The sequence below is a fragment of the Mirounga leonina genome, unplaced genomic scaffold (genome assembly GCF_011800145.1).
Source record: "Mirounga leonina isolate KUSES-001 unplaced genomic scaffold, KU_Mleo_1.0 Mir_114, whole genome shotgun sequence".
Classification (NCBI taxonomy): domain Eukaryota; kingdom Metazoa; phylum Chordata; class Mammalia; order Carnivora; family Phocidae; genus Mirounga; species Mirounga leonina.
In genome coordinates, this window is record NW_023270265.1 from 9,412,054 (window position 1) to 9,434,961 (window position 22,908).

General features: G+C 37.1%; 1 protein-coding gene across 4 annotated transcripts in view; it reads left to right on the forward strand.

Annotated features, from left to right (window-relative positions):
• The window catches only part of NRG3 (neuregulin 3), a 1,015,909-nt gene that overhangs the window by 894,069 nt on the left and 98,932 nt on the right, over positions 1-22,908 (forward strand). For 2 of the 4 annotated variants that reach the window (XM_035023117.1, XM_035023135.1), the window contains exon 4: positions 2,278-2,301. In XM_035023117.1, coding sequence (XP_034879008.1) covers positions 2,278-2,301 — 24 coding nt within the window. Of the gene's footprint in view, positions 1-2,274; positions 2,302-22,908 lie in introns of all 4 variants that reach the window. The other 2 variants (XM_035023109.1, XM_035023127.1) reach the window with 1 other exon arrangement.

Sequence of the window (22,908 nt, forward strand, 5' to 3'; positions counted from 1 at the left end):
ACCATTGATTCTATTTTCTGGCAAAACAAACAGCAGACAAACAGCCATTTCTGAGCCACCTCAGCTCCCCTAAAGAGTTCTTGTTCAACCAGGCTGAGGGCCTAATGGCTTTCTAACTGCCTAGTCATATCATGGACATCTTGGTCTGTTCCCATATTTCAGTATACTTTCTTCTTCTGACTTCTTTCCTGCACATCTGTTCCAATTGTTTGCAAAAGTTTTTTATTCCTAATCTTTTTTTTCTTCCTTTTAGGTTCATGAGGGGTAATCTCACTAAAATTCCTGTTTTTAAATACCACAGCTGTCTCTCAAGGGCCCCAAGCGCACACCATCAGGAAGCTTCTTATTCGCACAAGAACTCAAACACAGTCTTGCAACTTTTCTACAATCCTATTCTTTCACATGGTATATTGTTTCTCCCAGGAGCAAGCTTATGCGTCGTTGGCCTCTCCTTCCAATGCACACGTTCTGGTTTTCCCTTATAGCACTAGTACAAAATATTAACAGCACTTTTTCTCTGTGGGCTCCCTCTGATTTCTGAATCACTTGAGAACAAAAATTCTGTCTTTTCATGAAAGTGTGTTAGGTATCTATCATGGTATATAGTAAGCAGTCAAAAAAAAAAAAAATGCCATGTAAAGAAAATAATGCATCTACTTTCAAAAAAAGCATTGTTACCATCTTTTTTCTATAAAAGACATGTTTCAATTAATTACTTTATAAATGAACTACTTATGGGCAAATTCATAAAGACAGAAAATAGGTTAGAGGTTACCAGGGGCTGGGGGGAGAAGGAAATGAGAAATTATTGCTTTGTGGGTACAGTTTCTCTTTAGAGTGATGGAAAAGTTTTGGAATTCCTGTGGTGATGGTTGCACAGCATTGTGAATGTAATTAATGCCACTAAATTGTATATTCAAAATGGTTAAAATGACAGGTTTTATGTTATATATATTTTACCACGATAAAATTAAAACATGAATTATTCACAAAAAAGAAAGGCACTAAAATAGTCAAGATAACTAAATGTGTATTTTCTAAAAAGAAAAGCTTCTTTTCTAAATAGAAAATTCAGAAAAGGAAGCCCAGTAATTCTTAGAAACAAATACAATTGTAGCAATACTTTTTTTTCATGTATTCTCATTTAAGAAATATATTACTACAACAAAAACCATCATTAAATAACACAATGAATTTTAAAAGTGAATGAGTGAATAACTGAATAATCAAAAGAAAGCACCAATTTTTTAAATATTTTATTTATTTACTTGAGAGAGAGCAAGAGTGAGAACTAGAGAGAGAGAGAGAGAGAGAGAAAGCAGGAGACAGAGAGAAAGAGGGAGAGGGAGAAGCAGACTCCCTGCTGAGCAAGGAGCCCAACGCAGGGCTCAATCCCAGGACCCTGGGATCAAGACCTGAGCTGAAGGAGATAGATCAAGACCTATCAGCTGCTTAACTGACTGAGTCCCCCAGGCGCCCCAAGAAATCACCATTTAAATAAACAAACCTCTATGGTTGAGTGCCTGGGTATATCCAGGCTGGGTTTATCACTGTGACCACAGACAGACATTATTAGTGGGTCAAAATGGTCAGATGTTCACATGCATGGGAAACAGACAGACACATCTGTCATGCATTTTTGATAGGAAGCACTGCCAAGTTTAATAGTCCTAAGACTGATGGGTCGGACAGACTGGATTTGTGCCCTGGATCTGCTTCATATGGGACAGTGTAAGACTTTAGTCTCACTGAAACACAGGTTTCTCATCTAACAAATAAAGGGGAAAAAAATCCAGTATCATGTCATTTTTGTGAAGGTGAAGAGGGCCTGGTTAAGGTTTCATGCAGTTCTTTATGGCATATTATTAACATAGAGGTCCAGATAAATTTATATTGAACTAGTAGTTATTCTACATAAAATATCATGAGTTCTGAAAATACATTCTTTGTGTGAACTCTTTTTGTTTCTTTTACTTTTCTTTTCCCGTTTCTTTTTCTTTTCCATTTTGCCAAATTTATACTTAGCATACTCGGTAATTGATGCAATATTATTTCATTTAAAGCTCCAGGCCATTGGAAAATACGAGTCAGTGTTTAGAGCAACCCTAACTGTGGGCAATCTGTAAATTATCTGTCTCAAAAAATGGTTGTTAAAATAAAGACATATTCTTTGCCTTGAAAGGTCAGTCTTAAAGCATTGAATTCTGTGTGGGATTTTTTTCTAATCTTTTCTCTTTTTCTGTTTCTCTTCCTCACATGCTGACTTCGGTGTAGCAGACCACTTGGGGATTGAATTCATGGGTAAGACTAAACAATTTGCTCCTTAAATATCCAGAAAAACCTAAGTTTCATAATGTATATAGTATTCTCCTTCCCCATCTGATTATAATTGAAATGTCTCATTATCAGATGCTGTTAGTAGTAAAAAGTGTTTTTGTCGATTTTTCACTAAGTAATGGCTCAAAATGAAAGACTTAACTACTTACCGGGAAGGCAATTGAATGTTAAGTGCAGTTCTGGAATCATAGAGTTTGGATTTGGCTCCTGGCTTTGTTTGCTCTATTTCTCAATTTTCTTATCTGTAAAATAGGGATGATAATAGTTCCTATTTTACTGCACATGTAAATTGCTTAGCACAATGTCTACAAGATGGCAAACACTCAATAAATGATTGAAAATAATAGTGATGGCTTAAAAATGTTAGTTTTGTTATTTTCCGCTCTAATTCATTTTCCTTTTGCATGATGATTATTTTGTATACATTTTAGTATCAATCAATTTGGAGTATGGGCTATATAAACATTTCCATTTACAAAATTAAAATATTTCTTGTGAAAGTAGTTGCAGTGAATGGTATATTTTTAAAAGCATTAGGGTGTCTTCCACAGGATTATTATTATGTTCAGGAACTATTATTATTATTATTGTTCTTATGTTCATAGATAATTACATTAAGAATTGAACATACTTTTCTGAGTCTATTTCATAAGTAAAATAAAAAATTAAAAAATAAAAACATTCTATGGGTTTGATATACATCATGATGCTAAAACGGAGTGATACTCAGGAGTTAAAGTTAGTGAAATTGAGAAGACCTAAACTTGAAATCCAAATTAATAATTCTTTGCTTCTTTGGCTTTTGTTGAAATTCAAATTTTTCTCTTATATAATATAGATATTGATACTTCATATGTGAATATGGTTATTGTGATAATATTTATAAGTTTAATTGTATTCCTTTATCTATTCACCCATTCATTCAGCAAATAATTATCAAGTGCTCACTATAAGCAAAGAAAAAATGCAAAATATTAGAGATAAAAAAATTGTAAAAATGGACAAAAAAACCGGTCCAATGACACAGTCTAGTAAGCTTACAGATAATAGGTAATAAACCATAGATATACAGTTGAGATTTTCCTAAGACCTATTTCAGGCAAGATGATATTACCTTCGACTAGTGTGATTGTGGAGGATATGGAGAAAATGATCGATATTTAGGACATGGTATCAACAAATATTTGAGAAGAATTAATGTTGAAGGTTAGAAAAGAGAGATTATCAAAGATGATACAGGGTTTATAGTTTGCCTATTTAGATAAAAGTTAGGCCCATTTACTGAAAAAGAACACTGGAAGAAGAACAGATTTATGGGAAATGTTTTACTAGATTAAGTTTGGAAATGTTGAGTTCCGGGTACCTCTGATATATTGAGAGAAGATGTCAAGTTTGTAGTGTACTGCTGGAAGTTTTTAGGGTTGATTAGAGCTTAGTGATTTAATATTTATACTGGAATTGATCTTCCCTGTTATGTGGTATTTTTCATTAGTGTTCTATTATCTGGGTATTATATCATAGAAAAAGCAGACAGCTCAATTCCTGCAGGCTTGGGGTTTTGCTAGAACAGATGAGATGAAAAATCATAAGGGCAATGAAATTCAGGATAATATTCAAATGAAGCATCATGGAATGTAAGGTAGATGTGGAAGGAAGTGACAAAAGGCTAGCTACCTGAATGTAATCGATGAATAGTTATCGTGGGAGTACTCAAGCATATTGTTGGCATGGGGAGCAGATTATAGTCATATGGGTCAGAAATTACAGAAAATTATGGGCAGGGTCATGTAGAAGAGTGTAAATTGTGAGAAGGGTACGTGGCTTGTACTTTCCTCATTTACCAGTGATGGTGGGGATTAACAACATGGAAGTCTGAACATCAACAGTCACTTTGTGGATAGTGGGTACTGGATCTAGTGGATACAGAAATTTGCCCCACTGGATTATGGTGATTGCAGGCTTTGAGAATAGAGGTTCCAGAAGTTATGTAACAGAATGACTGCATATATAGGAAACACCATATAGCTGGTAGGTGGGGCTGGGCTAGCTTCAGACTCCACAAGTGGTATGGCTATGGTTAGGTAAACATAAATTGCTGCACTGATGTTAATTATAACTGTTAAAAAAAAAAAAAAACTGGACCCATCACCATCTTATTGGGCTTTTCCTGAGGACCTCCAGTGACAGATAAGTTATGGTAACAGTTTGCTAGGGTACCAACATATGTATTAAAAAGTCTGTGTTAAAACATTTACAAGATTTCAGTTACTGGTAGGTGAAAAAATAATAGGTAATTGTGTAGTTCATCTATAAGAATCTCAAGACTACGGTTATAGTGAGTCTTGCAAAACTTGGTGTCAAATCGTAGCTATAAAGCCTTATAGGAAATGAGTTCTCAATGTGTGAATATTTGACTCCGGCAGTAGAGAATGCCTTGTACAGAAGGGGTTGAGCAAGAAGTCAGAAGGGAATATGTAGCATGTATACAGATAATGACAACTAATGAAGGCTTGTTTGAAATGGTGAATAGGTTAGTGAATGAACTCTTTCACTGAACTTACTAGTTCCAGAGAGTGTTCACCCCCACCCATATTCTAACTGAATATATAAAATTCTTTTTGTTGCTTTGGGAACATATATTTTCAGATTTAACTTGTGATTTTAGAGTCCATATGGGTAAAATTCCTTCCACTGAAGGTTACTACCTTACATGCCAGTAATATGACTTCTCTAGCATAAATACAGCTGGGAAGCAGAAATGTGGGCATAGTCTCTATAAACTAACCATGTCAGTATATTGGAGTACCTAAAATGATCAGCGCCAGTTCTGTTTTAATGAGTTCTAGAATAGCTTTCTTCTCAACTTTCATCATTCTTACTTTGGGCAATGTTACTTTCATCTTTCCTTGAGTTGGGACTCAGATCCCAAAATGATGATATGAAGCACACAGCTCTTTTCCCCAAGTCTTTGTATTCCCAGTGGCAAGTCTATGTCATTGATCAGACTCAAAAGCTGAATACTTTGTGCAGTTTAATAAATTCCTATTTAAAGCAGGAACTCCATATCATATGACTCAACAAGAATCCTATTATTATTTAATCAACGTATACTTCTCACACTTACCGTATGCCAGATGGATAAGATGCTGAAGATGCAGATATATAAGCCACATCCTTTAATGCCCAAAAGACTGAAAAGAAAGAAAGCTACACATAATTGAGGTAATATTAACAAGTGCTATCAAAATGACATAGGCAAGGTACAATGAAGGAAAAAGTGAATTTTAAAAAAGCATCTAAAGGTGTTTGGGAAATTCAGAGACAGCTTCCTGGGGGAGGAGACATGTAAGCTGAGTACTAGCCAAAGTGGATAAACTGTATTGAGTGATATCATAGTCCAAATCTGTCCCAGCTCTGTATTTCTTCCACATTAGGGTGAGCCTTGCTATTTCAGTCTCTCTATCTGGGTCCATAAGCTACCTAGAGTCACTGCTTTAGGACCAACGAAAGCCTATCAACTTCAGTAAAAACACTTAACCAAAAAGCTTTTCTGAGTCGATTTATTAATTTCAAGGAATAATTATCTTATCATATAAGCCATGCTAAACCCAATGACCATAAAACTGTCAACATTCAGAAGGATTTGTCCTTAATTATATTCATGAATTTTTCTTAATGATGCTTCTGGGACCAGTACAATGGACATATCAACAACACATACTGTCCTGGAATACGGTATCAGTTTAAAAAAATAAAGTTAACTGATTTAAATAGAGCAGGAATTAGAAGGTACATGGAAGCACAAAATTGTATTTGTGAAAAAAATGTAAAATCAGAGTTTATATTAAGTCAGTAATCAAAAATATTTTTTGAATTAGTGACAACCTACTCAGTATGCATGCATGAGGGAAAATTGAGATTTTTAAGGTCAGATGTTCCAGTTTTCCACACAGGGTGAAAAGATCAGGAGATGGAGTAGACACACTTCACCCTAAGCACAAACACTCATTGAGAAATCCACCCAAATGTCCAGAGGAGACAGATGGCCAAAGGGCATGTCAGACTGGCCAAAATTTGGAAGGCACATTTATCATCAAGAGGGATTTCTCATCTGAGAAGTATCTCGCTGTAGTGTCAGGTGCTCAATCATGGAGCATATCTCATTATATCCATTTGAGCTCTTTGTTATGCAGCTATTTCTTTGACAATACCCTGATGCATTGGATGCTATAGGTATCAAAGATGTTTGTATAAAAGCAGGTGCAACGCCGCTTGCAAACATATTAGCAAACCATAGGGAGAGCTGAAGATTGTGTGGGAGATCTTTCATGCAAATTTCATTTTCATATGGAAAAATAAAAGGAACTCTGTCAGTTAAATGTCTTGTTTGTGATTTGACATTGTTTTAAAGATAACATATTCATGCAGATTTTGATTGAGTAAACCCTAGTATAATTTTTTAAATCAAAAGGTTTATAGAACTTGGGAAAAGGAGATTACTAACTCCTTTAGTAGTATTTAGAGATAACTAAAATCTGAAAAAGATTCTAGAATAATCTCTGTATTTTGAAGTTAAAAAAGCAAAAAGAATGAAATTCTGGGTTTGCTATAAGGAGAGGCTTAGAAATGTGTTATATTCAAACTCTGTGGTCTAAAATATGTGTGTAGTTTTAGAATTGATAAGGTCATTATTTCAAACTTCACCATATATTGAGCATCTCCTCATTCTGTCATGTAAAATAGTTGTTTTAGTATATTTTAGTAAAAACTGAAGATAATCTCCTGAGAAGTGTCTAGTTTCTAATTCTGTCTGGATGATATAAAGTGGGGATCTTTTCCCTAAAGCTATAATGCTTATTATGAGTGATTTGGCGTGTGTTCCTTTAAATCCAACAGGCTGGTGTGTCAGTCATATGAGTGCATGTATATGCCCCAAATTTGTGAATTGGCATTAGAGATACAGAAGTGACAATTCGTTTTCTCTATGCTGAAATTTCTGACTTATGTAGAACAAAACTGTTTTCATTCATTGCATATATCATGTTTTCTTATCAAACAAAATGGTAACTTATGGATTAATGTGTGTATATGTGTTTGCAGAGGGGATGCAATCAAGAATATTTGTTTACTTTTTTATATGCCCTTTGCCATATTAAATTACATGAGAAATTAGATGTGGCAGAGTAATAAGTTAACATTATTTAATATTTGACAGTGCCTCAAAATTTAGATCATCTCACTGAACTTTAAAAAGTAAAAACAACGAATGAGATAGGAAGTCTGTATATCCCTATCTTGTAAATGACAAAACTGAGGTCTGTTTAGCTGAAATATCTCTCTAAAGAGCAAGGAGATGGCAAATACAGAATTTGAACCTTAGTCTACCTTCCTTCAGAGCTCTTGAATTCTGCCGGGGCCTAACTGCTGGGCATGTCCCACAGTGAGGGCTTCGTGATCACTCTGGAAATGCTTCAAGTGGCAATGAAGTTAATCCTAAGGGTTAAAGGTAATGTTTTCCAAGTTCCATGAGGCTGTAAGAATTTGGGTGATAACCCACATTATCCAAGCTATGAGAAAATGAAAACTGAACCAAATGCCAGTCTTTAGCTTTACATTCAGAATTATAACTGACAGGTGCACAAAAAGGCTCACATTGGCTGGTCGTCATAGTCTCTTGTAGGATGAGCTACAGAAATGTGTTGTATTTGAAGTTTCTTGGTAATTACAGACTGTGTTGAGTGACATTAGTCAGGTGGTCTTAACTGTTGAATGCCACTGGAGTATAACGACATTACACATCCATCTCCTCTGATAGGAGACATTTCCCAAATGGAATAGTGAGCAGAATCATCTCCCCAATGACTTCCCAAGCTTCTGCTAAGAAACATTTACACAATCTTATTTTTTTAAAGATTTTATTTATTTACTTGACAGAGAGAGAGAGCATAAGCAGGGGGAGCGGCAGGCAGAGGGAGAGGGAGAAGCAGGCTCCCCGCTGAGCAGGGAGCACGATGCAGGACTCGATCCCAGGACCCTGGGATCATGACCTGAGCCGAAGGCAGTCGCTTACCCAACTAAACCACACAGGCGCCCTACACAATCTTATTTTTTAAGTTATTTTTCTCTTTAGTAATATGGCCACTTCCTCTCTTTACATGATGATTTTTTTTTTAACATAGGTCCCAGTACAAGTGCTAAAATTCAGCTCCTGATCACAAACCCCTCCAAGTATTTTTCTTTTTCTCTCTTTTTTCTTTTTCTTTTTTTTTTGAATGAAGAGATATCTTGATTTGGTTTGATTGTTCTGAAGTTAGCCTCGCCACACGTTAGGATAATATTTTGGTATTACAACATTTTGATAATATAATATATATATATGATTAATCTGATACTAGTCATTAGCACGTATTTGTACCTCCAGTGGTTAGAAGTAAAAGTCTCTAAACAGTCACAACCATAAGTGAAATAAATTAAAATCTGACAGAATTTTCAGGTGAAAATAAAAACTTCCAGTGGTCTTCTTTGAGGAATGGTTACAACCAAGAGATGCACTGGAAAATATGCAGATACAATAATTGCGATTTGTACAAAGGAGAGAATGGACATTTCTGTAAATACTTTTGTAGATCAGATTCCAGAATTGGTTAATAAAATTTAATTTGCAGACACTGAAAAAAGTTTTTGTTGTGAACAATTTGGAAATACAGTGCTATTCACTGAAGGCTGACATAGGATGACTACATTTTTGCCAAGTTAATATTATAATTTTTCATAAAGCTGCTAAATGACTAAATTAGGAGTTTCATGTAGACTGCAGCAAAAGCTGGATAGACTTCCATGAACTTCTTTTGTAATATGATGAAGCATAGATTATATCAATTTAGTGATAGGTAAATTGGGGACAATGAAATGCTATATGTAGGATCAAGATCAGCTATGATTGGACCTTCCAATTGCTTCTAGGGCAATATTTTTATTATGGAATAAATAAAGCCATAGCTTAAACACTTAAAAATTTTCTGAACTTTTATAAGCAGTGACTGCTATTTTATTGGATAGAGAAAATTAAGATCTAACAGAAAAGACTGGATTTTTGGATTGTCAAATTAGACTCAAAAGAATGTGAGATTTTAGCCAGTATCAAGTTGATTACGTATATATGTCAATTAATCTAAAATGTACATAAGTTCATAGTAGATCCCAAAGATCTCCTTAAGTGTGCTAGAAAAAAAGAGCAACAAAGATGTTCAGATTGTCAATGGAAAGTAATTGTCACTGAGGTTAAAAAACCAAATGGGGGGTGCCTGGTGGCTCAGTCAGTTAAGCCCTGCCTTTGGGCTCAGGTCATGATCCCAGGGTGTTGGGATTGAGCCCCGCATCACGCTCCCTGATCAGCGAGGGGTCCGCTTCTCCCTCTTCCTCTGCCCTTCCCCCACTTCATGCTCTCTATCTCACACTCTCTCTAATAAATAAATAAAATCTTAAAAAAAAAAAGAATGTACTGTTATATTCACTTCTCCCTGACAAATGCTTCAGAAGCCAAATGAAGTTTTGCATTGGAGAGATTAAAAAAAAAAAAAAGAATGATGGATAGAATATCTAAAGATGCAGGGGAGTGAAGATAATACTGGTTCTCCTCAGTAAACAGTTCAGTCAGAATGTGTGGAGCCCCTTCGGGAGCTCACGTTCACCACGCCAGAGCCACAGCGAGACAGATAAGACAGATTCTCAAGAAGTTCACAGTTCAGCGTGGGGAACAGACTTGTAAACCAATTATCGCAGTTCAGTGCAAAAAGAGGACTTTAATTAAAGAGTCTTTGCTCTGTTATGTTTTACAAAAGGCAAGCCCAGGGTTCCTAAATGGTTGCGAGATGTTAACATGTGTTCCATACTCACGCACATAAATAGGGTGTGAGTTCACATCCACATGGGAAGTACTAGGTTCTCTGCTTCTGCTGCATGATTTTACAGAGCCTCCAGTACACTTCTACCCGTCCATAAGTCTTGGGGAGAAGGCTAGAGTAGGCAATGTTTTCTGAGTATTTTTCCAAAGAAGCATATTTCATAGAGCTAGGATTTCAGAAACCATACTCTCATAAATCCTGGGAGAAAGGAACACGAAGGAGCACCCACATCTCCTTAGAACATAGAGACATCCTTATGTGGAAGAATAAAGCGTATTCCTACAGTTGGGGGATGGCAGCAGGAAGCATGAGGAAAGGGGACAAGGAAGAACACAGGTCAATAAGAGGTGGATGAGGGGGCGGAGCAAGATGGTGGAGGAGTAGGAGACCTGGATTTCCTCTCCTCTCAGGAATTCAGCTGGATAGGGATCAAACCATTCTGAACACCTACAAACTCAACAGGAGATCGAAGAAAAGAAGAGCAACAACTCTCTCATCAGAAAAGCGACCAATAAGAGGTGGATGAGAACAGGGGTTTTCCAAATGGTGAGGAGTCCCAAGCCACTGGAGAAACATAATACACCTGAAAGGGAGTGTGGTCGGCAAGGTGGTTGGTCAATTAGGTCAGAGCAAATTATGATGACTCTTTGTGCCCTTGGAAAGATGAATGGTTTTATCACATTGGGAAAGAAAGCCTTCAGAGGTCTCCAGCAGGGAATGATCACATTCGTTTATGCGGACAGTGGCTGTGTGCCAAAGTTGCCTGGAGGCACTGTGCGTGAAACCCCAGCTAATGGGCCAAGCTCAGGGTTTACTCCAAATATTCACCAAATGCTTGCTCTTTGAATAACTCTGTGGGCATCATGAAAACGAATTTCCCTTTAGTCTGTGTCAGGCACAGGGAAAGAGGTGAGGGCACAGCACATGGGGAGGCTGTGGGGGTGAGGAACAATAAGCAGACCCAGGGGCACAGTGATTCTATCTTTGCCATGAATTTCCACGGCAGAGGAAGAAACATCCTAATAAGGATGTTGAATAAACAGGACCAGGATGAGATGATTTGGGGGAGGAAATAATTGGTTTTTAGCATAGGCAATTTGCATTATAATTTAATTTAAATTACATATAAGTTTTTATTTAAAATGAAATTCAAATCATGTCATTCCCCTGCGTGAAACTTTCTAATGGATTTAGAATTAAATACAGAGGGGCGCCTGAGTGGCTCAGTTGGGTAAGCATCTGCCTTAGGCTCAGGTCAGGATCCCAGGATCCTGAGATCAAGCCCCCATTGGGCTCCCTGCTCAACAGAGAGTCTGCTTCTCTCTCTCCCTCTGCCCGTCCCTCCTGCTCATGCTTTCTCTCTCAAATAAATAAATAAAATCTTAAAAAAAAAAAGAATTAAATACAGGTACCATATGTTGCCATGCCAGGTCCTCCATGATCTGGTGCTGCCTACCTCTCTGACCTCACTTCCTACCACTCTCATTCCAACTCACTGTTTCTGCCATATCAGCCTTCTCCTTATCCCTCTACCTCAGGGCCTTTGCACTGGCTGTTCTCCCAGTATCAGCTATACTACTTATCTGCACATGCTTCCTCCTCATTATAAAGCCCTCAGTTCAAATACACTTCCTAAGAGACTTTCCTTTGCATTCCTATTATATGTATTTCCCATCTCATTCATATTAGCTTCTTGTGTTTCTTCCATAACCTTTTTACTAACTGGTTTATTTGTCTACTTTTTATTATGAGTCTCCCTACTAGAAAATAACCTCTGTGAGAACAGGACTTACTCATTGTTGCATCTCTAGTCCAGTGCTTAGCATAATTATAAGAACTCAATACATATTTGTTCAATTGATCTTAAAATGAATTTAAATGGTGTCTGGTTTCCTTAACCCTTATTTAATTAAATGATTAAAAAAAATCTATAAGCAAAATATCAATGAAACCCAAGACCCTATGGTTTAGTTCTAGATAACTCTTAGTCACCAATATTCTTCCTGGAGATTTCCCCCGTTGATGTAGTGAGTGGCATCTGAGGACTTCTCAAAAGTGTAGCTTCCAGCTCACTCAGGTGCTGTGTGCAGCCCTCGAAGTGGGCCAGTGATCATAGAGGATCCTGACTGACCGGTTAGGTACTTATAGGATAGTTCATGAATTGTTGTTCTCGCTTCTAAGTCCATGTTTTCTGTTACTGTCATAGTTGCTGTTTGAGATACTGAGAATAATGGAAGATTCTCAAGTGGGCAGAATAACATAATTCAAGAGCTCTCAGCTTTAACTTTCATCCCAGACACTAGGCAGCTCATTGCAAATGTCAATTCCTGTTCTTAGCCTCAGATATCTGATTAGGTAGTTATGGAATTGACCAGATTTCTAGTATTTAATATGATTCTCATGTAGGAGGTCTCTGCATATGTGGTGAGGAACTTTGACATAAAGGGACAGAGAGACTTGGTTTAATTCTGGCTCCACCGTTTGTATATGTATGACCTGGGACAAGAGATTTATCATCTCTAATCCTGGAGTTACCAGTCTGTGTAAGAGGGATGATGGCATTACCAATTTCATCGGGTTGTTGTGCAGATCTAAACACATGAAGCATATAAAGTGCTTAGCACAAAGCCTGGTGCTTATTAAGTGCTAATCAAAATGAGCTCTTCTAACTCCTGTTCCTCCTGGGAGCAGCTTCACTGATGAGGATTTCTGATCCGTATGCTCTCCGAGGTTTGCCTTTAGGTTGTCTACTTCACTCTGATTCTTCTGAAAAAGGAAATTGAACATTAATGTTCTCTTCTTTACTGTGTGCTAATTTTTATACCTTAAAAAGTAGGGACTCTGGAGTTATCTTAGAGAATGGGAGCCGTTTTCCAGGGCATTCCATGGAATGTCAGCTAAGTTTTCAGAATCAGCTTTCTCTAGAGTAATGTCTATGAAAGCTTCTCTTTTTAGAATTTGGTTCTAAGGAGGTGTCTTTAGATCTTCAACCTGGTTATGCAGGCTGGCTGCATTCCCTCCATTAATATTTCCAACAGGATCAGACACAAGAGAAGGAAATCAAGTAAACTTTGCTTGTCCAGTGAAGCTACCCACTTGGATGTTACACTCACTCTTCTGAGGGGGATTTCATTCACTTTATTTCCTTGGATGAGTCTTGAAGCAGAATATAGACTCTTTTTACTGATAAAGCTTACTAACACTTATGAGAAATGGAAGGAAGGAAATTAACACTCGTTAACTATTAATGTGACTTATCAGCATGGTAGGTAATTTCACATGAGTTATCACATTTTATCTTTCAAAGTTATTAGAAATCTCAAATATGTGATGTAGAAAATCCCCATCATCTGAGCGACTGGATTTTTGGTCCAGGAAAAATTGACCCTGTATTTTAGTACCCAGATTTGAAGAGCTACTTGGTATGTATTCAAGGAAGTTATCTATATTCAGACTAGGGCTTCAGTGAGGCTGCCATTATGACAAAGACATAGGATGCAGGCAGAACAAAGAAAGTTATTCTAAAAAAGACTAACAAGGTAATTTTTTTCTCATTGCACACATGAAGAAACAAGGTGGATGGAAGTAAAAGCAATATGCTCAACTGATACATGTAAAGATGAATTTGTGACTCAGATCAAATATCTCCAGAGCTTGAACTCCTCCCATAGTCCTGCCCAACCATCATAATAGAAAATGGCATGTTCTCTGCAAATGTGATGATAATCTCTTTTCACTGCCCCTGTGCTGGACTTCGAGGGTACTGAGTCAGGGACACACACATACTCAACAAGGGCCTCAGCTGTAGAACAGCATTGTGAGCAGGGTTGCCAGACTGAGCAAATAAAAATGCAGGACCCCACACTTACATTCAAATCTCAGATACTCAACAAATAATGATTTAGTGTAGATATGTTGGATGAAATGCATGTGGTACATCTATATAAAAATTGTTGCTGACATAAAATTCAGATTAATTCCATCTTCAGCATTTTATCTGCTAATCCTGGCTTTGGGGCCATTAGCACAGTGAGGGGTGGCCCCCTTCTGACCCATTTCTATCTCACACTTCACTCCCCACGAAAACCAAATGAATGTTGATATGAGGAATACAGCAAGATAAGCAGAATTAATGGGGGGATGAGCAGGAGGGACTGGAGCCAGAGTGCTGTGTGTGTCCCGAGGTAACTCTGCTTGTTACACAATGAAAATTAGGCGAAAATAATACTAAGCTGTTCCTGAATTATCTCTCGGCAGCTATGGATGTTTAACATGGCAAATGCCACCTGTAAACTCACTGGTTCTGGGCCTTGTAAATCCTGCTGTTAGAGCAATTGATGAAGTATTTTAAAGCCAAGTTCTTGTTGTGAGTGTAATCACTTAACATCTCAAATATGGATGCTTCAGAAAACAAGTGGTAGCATACTAACTTAGCTTTTGAGAAAGAGAGTAGCATTTAACTTACCAAAAGATGAAGTTGAAGGTAATATTAATGAAATAATAACTGCTGTGTCTTTATCTGTTCACCACCCATTCATTTCCCTATTATGTTCAGGCTGCTCACTTCAGTCACAAACATGTTTTTATGAGAATACAGAGCTTTGTTCCTACCGGAAAAAATCAAGGTATCTATTCTTCTGGAGTTGCACTGTGGAATCAGAATAGTGGTTCAGTGATTCCACTTTTCTATTGCTGTGAGGAAAAGAGATGCTAAGAGAGTCAAGCAGGGTGATGGAAAGCAGGTATAAATTCTGCAGTCAGGCAAATATGCATCAAGTCAAGAAGATGACTTCATCTTCTATCCATGAGTTATCTACCTACCTACATACCTATATATCTATTCGTGTGTGTAGACTAATTTCTCTCTCTTAAGATTCAGTAATATAGAAACTGATGCTGTAACACACAATGTATGCATTTATTGGCATATATTAGGCACTCAGATTATGTCCTTCCTTTCTGCATTCCCCTATGTGTTGCACTGTTTGCCCAGGTGTAAACTGATCTGTATGTCTATGTCTGTGTGTGTGATCATAAACCCAAGTGATAGAGGGTGCACCAGCTCTGTGCCTATGTAGCTCTCTCCATCACTCTCCTGAAGACTTCCCCTCTGTAGTTCCTCTCTTGCCTTCTGTGGACATTTGCCAGGGAGACACAGTTGAGAAGGGGAGCAGCTGCCCCAGATGTGGATCCTCATCTCTCCTAAGCCCCACATGTAAGCAAACCTTCTGCCTTTCATAGCCCAGGAAAATTACTGATCTTCTGCACAGATAGGATAGGTTGTGTCTGCGGAATCATGGAAGCTCTGTTGTCTAAGGAAACCTCACCTTACTCACTGATCCTTTTGTCAGATTCCTCCAGGGTAGTTTTTGAATCCGGGAATGGTACCAAATACCAGAGCACTTGAGGCCCATCTTGGCTCTCACTAATTCTCTAACCTCATCTCTTCTGCACATGCCATCCACAACCATTCAAACTCACGTTTCCTCCTTTGAACACATCATAATCTTTCTGTCTTCTCTGCATGTGATTTCTTTGTGCCACAGAATTAAGGCCCACCCACTGTGTCTAACACGTCCCCACATATATATCTGCATTCCTAATGTATCAAGTACTTAGGTCTTCTCCTATAACTTGAAGAGTCGTGGTGTCCCTCTGATTTAAGTCTCTCTCTCCCCCAAATATTGTGAGATCCACAAAGGCCAGTATCACCCCATTACAACGTCAGCTCAGAGTCTGAAACCTCAGAACCTTTGGCTGGTCAATACAGAAATTCCATGTGTTGCAAAGGCTTATGTCATACATCATTGTATGTTGTCTTTTCAGTACTGCCCTTTGAGGTGGGTAACACTATCAACAAAGTAGGACTCTGGGTAAAACTTAAGTTCCAATATCCAACAAACCAAGAATCAGATTAGCTTTCAAGGACTAGTTCTATGTGGGTGGACTAGTGTGGGTCAATAAGACTGAATTATTCACCTGTAAAATGGAGCATTGGTATATATCTCATAGGAATGTAGTTAAAATAAAACAAGATGATGTATTTGGAAGAAACAGCCATGTCCTTTTCCTAAAGTCATATTTACTTGTATAATTTTATGATGCTCCAGAATGTAGAAGACATAGTTTAAAAACTAGTTGGGCGGGGGGGTGGGGGCGCCTGGGTGGCTCAGTCAGTTGAGCATCTGACTCTTGATTTTGACTCAGGTCATGATCTCAGGGTCATGGGATCGAGCCCCATGTCCGGCTCTGTGCTCAGGGCTGAGTCTGCTTGTCCTTCTCCCTCTGTTCCTCCCCCCCCCCCACTTCTATCTCTAAAATACAGAAAATCTTAAAAAAAAAAAAAAAACTAGTTGGATGACATCACTGATCATCAGGGAAATGCAAATCAAAACCACAGTGAGATATTACATTACATCTGTCAGAATGGCTACAATCAAAAAGATAAGAAAAGTATGTGGAGAAACAGTACCTCTCGTGCACTGTTGGTGGGAATGTAAATTGGTGCAGCCACTGTGGAAAACAGTATGGAGGTTCCTCAAAAAATTAGAAATATCATATGATCCAGCAATTCCACTACTGGGTATTTACCTAAAGAAAGTAAAAGCACTAATTTGAAAAGATATATGCACTCTTATGTTTATAGCAGCATTATTTATAATAGCTAAGACATGGAAGCAGCCTAAGTGTCCATCAACGAATGGATAAAGAAGTTGTGATATATCTATCTATGTGTATAGATAGATATATCTATCTGTATAGATAGATATAGATATAATGGAATATTACTTGGCCATAAAAAATATGAGATCTAGCCATTTGTGACAACATGGGTAGATCTAGAAAATATAATGCTAAGTGAAATAAGTCAGAGAAAAACAAATACCATATCATCTCACTTCTATGTGGAATCTAAAAAATAAAACAAACAAACAAGAAGCAGAAATAGACCCATAAATACAGGGAACAAACTAATGGTTGCCAGAGGGGTGCAGGTAGGGGGATGGGTAAAATGTATGACAGGGAGTGGTAGATACAGGCTTTCAGTTATGGAATGGATAATTCACCGGGATAAAAGGTACAACATAGCGAATATAATCAATAGTATTGTAATAGTGTTGTATGGTGACAGGCAGTAGCTATACTTTTGGTGAGCATAACAAAATGTATAGACTTGTTTCACTATATTGTACACCTGAAACTAATGTAGCATTGTGTGTCAATTACACTTCAGTAAAAAAAATATAAAAGGTGGGGGGAGAAACCTAGTTGGATGACAGGTTGATTTATTTGAAATGTGTTATGTAAGAAGACATGCTTTTTTTTTCTTATTCAAAAACAAAACCCTTGAAATTATATGATTATAAGAAGAGGGGAACCTGGGTGACTCAGTTGGTTGACTGTCCAACTCTTGATTTCAGCTCAGGTCATGATCTCAGGGTTGTGGGATCAAGCCCCGTGTGCGGCTCCTCACTCACTGGGGAGTCTGAGATTCTCTCTCTCCCTCTCCCCCTCAACATGCACATGCTCTTTCTCTCTCTCTCTCTAAAATAAATAAGTAAATCTTTTTTAAAAAAGGAAATTTTTTTCTGACTAATATCAAACTTTGTATATTTATAGGTAAATTTTTCCAGCAATTGCCCAAACTCTTACTCTATGAAAAAGTGAGGTATTAATATTTATCATAAATTTGAAGGAAGCCTCAGAGACCCACTGGTTGAACCTATCCCTTTTAAATGGTCAGTTCCCTGTATTGAATAGAAGCCTGGCTCCCTGTGTGGGACAGTGCCATAAAGTTATAGATTCCTGGGATTGAATCTTTCTTCTTTTAATTACTGATATTGCACCTTTTGGGGACATTAATTTCCTTAAGCCCCAATTTTCTTGTATGCAAGACAGGGATAATAATAGTACATATTTCCAACAACAGTTGGAATCACCGGAAACAGTTTCTCCAGTCAACCTGTATCTGCTCTCTGATGTATTCCTTCACCTGATATTCCATCTCATACCTCAAGACAATTATCATGGCCTATCTTATCAACATCTTACTTGTTACAGTATTATTTTCAACTCTTTATTTCCTATGTACTTTTTCTGGAAAAACTCTGGTTTGTCAGTATCTCTTCAGAAGTCTAAACCTGTTTCTCGAGGTGTTTTGAAATCTATATGAGGTAATGCATGTCTTACACTTGGAGTAGCCCATGTGCACAGTAAATGCTCTAAAAGATCTCAATTTATCTACTCTTCTTTGCACACAGTAATTTTGATAATTCAGTTTGTAATATAATTTGCTTATTCTATCTCCATCCAGGGGGCACTTTTTGTAGTTTTATTTTTCCCCAGCGTCTTTCCCAAATATGCACATCTTTTTTTTTTTTTTTTAAGATTTTATTTATTTGACAGAGAGAGACACAGTGAGAGAGGGAACACAAGCAGGGGGAGTGGAAGAGGGAGAAGCAGGCTCCCCGCCGAGCAGGGAGCTCGATGCGGGACTCGATCCCAAGACCGCAGGATCACGACCCGAGCCGAAGGCAGACGGTTAACGACTGAGCCACCCAGGCGCCCCCAAATATGCACATCTTATATGGTAGAGATTATAGTGTACAATCCTGTCCTTTTTCATATTGTTGAATTTTATTGGTACTGAAATTTTGTTTGGCTTTACCTTGTACTTTGGCTTGACTTTATATTTGAATAAGAGATAGAATCACAATGTGTTTATGTCTAGTTTTATATATTTACCTTCTAAAAATTCCCTTAAAATAAAAAAAGGACATTTGTGTCATAAAGCTGTAGTTGTCTAATGTAGTTTCTAGTCAAACAAAAATATCTTGGGCCACTTTTAGGGAACTAGTCTAAGGTTGCCTTTTACTGGTCTCTGCTTATATAACAGATTTACAAGGATATCCTTTCAAAATGTAAGACTTTACATTTACTTCTAGCATTTGTCACCTTTGTTTTAACCCATTTTTCTGTCTCACAAGTAGAAAATACATAGCTATTTTTGTGTGCTGTGTCTTATAATAATGTAAACTTTTTCAGTCCTTCTGCTCCTTAGGTATGCACACGGACAGGTGAGGGCGTCCTGAGACAGACGTGGACATTCTTTCCTATTTACTCTTAGTTGTAAAAATGAGATTGCAATGTCAGAACTACAGGGGCAGATTTCAAAATCCTCTTTCTTTGGCTTGATGTTATGATAGGAAGATGTCTTCAATTTGGTAAAATGAAGCTTCTGTCCAAGAATAATCTTTTACTCATAATTTTCCCTAAAGTTTTTTTTTTTCCTTCGTGGGTGGCCCTGTATATATTTTACTACCGAGGAATCACTGACTTTTCAAATAGAATTATAACAAAGATGCAAAGGATGATGTCCTAGTAGCTGAAGCATGAGCATTAAAAGAACTAGCCTTGGAAAAGCTGGCGTTTTCTCTGAGGGTTGCCATGTTTCTCCCTTGGGCTATGGTGACAGCACGGTGCAGGGAGAGATTGCCTTATTATTGTACTCAACATCCTAGAAGGCTGATATTGCTCTCAAGCTGCCATTATTGAAACAGCAGTTGGACATGAATACTGTTATTCATTAAATGTATTATGACCACACTGCAATTTCTGCCAGTGTATAAAGTTACTTCAGCATGTAAAACTTCTGCTTATGTACAAGTGAGACTGAAGTGATTAACACTAAATATGAATTGGGTAATTTGTCAAAAAAATTTAAAAATGAAATATGTATTGGAAGCCAATTGCAAGATGATCACTGTAACATTCAGACTTTGAAGCATAAGAAATTATAGAACAACTTTTCAGGAAAATTTATGAGATGTCACTTGGAAATGGATCCCCATCTTAAGCTTTGAAAAAAGTGGTTAAGATCGGGTTCAGTTTGAGATTCTGTCACACACAGATGCTAACTCATATGTATGAACATCTATTATTGAAAATGCCATAAAAGCTTTTCTATCCCTCTGTATTTTTCTATCAAAGATATTTTTTCATGAAATAAAGATGATTTCATTTCCTTGGTTTCAACATTGTTTCATAAAAGAGTGGATTTTTTTTTCTTCTATCATCTGTCTTCTTTTCATATGCCCTCAATTTCCCTTACCCATTTATCTTAAAAAAAAAAAAGTCTTTTCTTTTCTTGGATCTCAACTCACCAGCAACACTTTTCATAGATATGAATTTGAAAGCCCTTTTACAGGAAGGGGGATGTATTTTTGCAAGTCTGAACATTTTTTTAAAATTCAAATTGGGTCAATATGTTTTGAGGTTTTTTCCATGAAATGAAAACCATTTTAAATACTTTGTATTCTTTTTTCCAACTGACCTACCAAATTGAAATAATAATCAGACCAACACACAAAGGGGACTTTGAGGTTTAGTATTGTCAGTGTCATCAATTTATTCAGAATAGTGCCATGAATATTTATAACATCATAGTGTATCATAGGTCAAAGAGATCTTTGAGACTTTTGAGTCTGGAGTTCAGATTCCTATATTTTTCATGAACTGAAGCTCAGTGATGTTAAGACTTAACTATGTTTACTCAAGCGGATAAAGGCAAAGCTGGGAATCAACATCAAGCATTTATTGGCTACATGCTATGAGGAGCATTCTTATAACTTCATCCTTAGTGCTTTTACCTTTCCATGGCAGCCAATTCAGATTATCCATTCTTTTCAATGTTATTTACAACTAGATAGCTATATAGTTGCATTCCTTCTTCAGTGAAGATTCTGTATGATTAACCTTGAGATTTGAGAACACCTCTGTAAAACCATTCTAATTAACAGAAAAGCTTTAGCACAGAAACTGTTGCTACTTTTCAGAAACATCTTGGTAAATGTCTCATGCGCTTACTGTTTTATTTTGGCCGAAGCTATGAGATAGCAAGAATCAGTTGTTCCTACTCATAGGTGCTGATACTGTATTTTTTTTTTAAGATTTTATTTATTTATTTGACAGAGAGAGAGAGATAGCACAAGTAGGCAGAGAGGCAGGCAGAGGGAGAGGGAGAAGCAGACCCTCCACTGAGCAGGGAGCCCGATGCGGGGCTCGATCCCAGGATCCTGGGATCATGACCTGAGCTGAAGGCAGCCAACTGAGCCACCCAGGCGCCCCTGATACTGTATTCTTGCTTTCATGGAGAGTCTGTAAACTCATACCACTCTTCTGCATTCATCTGTGGCTCAGCCCAGAGGCAAGGATGTAGCAAGTTATGATTAAATGTTGTTGGAAGGCTGGATTTTCATAAGTAACCTTCAATGCCTTTACAATATCCTAGCATCGTCTTCTGTTACACTCAAAGTATTATTCTACAATTACAAAGATGATGTTTAAAATTCCTTCATATTGAAAAACCAAACTAAACTAACCAAAAAGTATGGTTGAAAGAGTTTACACAAATTAGAGAGAACTTGGCTCTGAATTAAGTTTTCCCATCCCTGCTGTATAGAGCAGATTGTTAGACTCAGCATTTGTAAATGCGCTTCAACCAAAAGCTTTGTTTTACAATTTGCTCTAAGGTAATTAGAAAAATGTGCATGAAAGCATGACACATATAAATCACAGGTATATTCATCTGGATGTATTTTGTGTAGTTTGCATTTATAGCTCATTTTGTGAAGCCAAATTTACTATATTGAAACAAAGAAAGGTAAAGAGACTAGTATTTTCCCAGCAACTGCAAGGTGCTAGGCACTGTGCCAGATACAGCACGAACTTTATCTCAGTTAATCTTCTGTGATGTAAATATTGCCACCCTTTCACAGAGGAGGACACTGGACTATGTGAAAAACTGAGCATGTGGGGAATCAATAAATATTTTATTTCTTGTTGAACAAATGCAGGTTTAATCAAAGTAATAACAACTTATATCTAAACTATTTGGGGGTAGAGACACAAATTGAACCCTGTTCACCTCGCCAAAACTCCAGTTATTTTTATAAGAGTGATTTGCATTGGTGAGGTATTTTGAATAAGACATGTTTATTTAAGTTACAATTTAATTTGCAATGATAAATTTATGGATAATTTTTTAAAGAATACAAACACATCATGGCATCATCATACAGCAACCAAAGTCTATTTATAAGAGTTCTTTTTTTGTGTGTTATTCTCCTTGACAAAATGAAGCCAGATGACTAGAAATTGTGAAAAGGCATAGACTGGTTCAATGAAATTGAAATTGGAGACAAATTCAATTTTATATTCTAATATAACATTTCCTAAGATAAGTTCTCTAGAGATATTAGGTCTTTTATACACACACACACACTCACCCTTATTATGATATAAAAAAATAGTTGCATATGTACATCACAGAATTCCATGATCAAAGATTTTGAGAAAATGTCGTGTTAAAGAAAATTAAACATTTGCCTTTAAATTTTATAAATTCTTATATCCATTAATATGGCAATGTGCTTTGTGAAACTTCAAGGTGAAATGGAATTTGCAAGGTCCCCAAATCTTCTCGATCACAAAAATCCTTTTACAAGGAGCAATTAACTGTTAACTCTTGGAGTGTAACATTTGGGAAAATATTTATTCATTAATCATTGTATAGGCATTGGGGATGCAGAATGATTAACAGACCAAGATTCCTGCCTTTGTGGAGCTAAAATTCTAGTAATGGAGATAGAATATAAACAAGACAGAT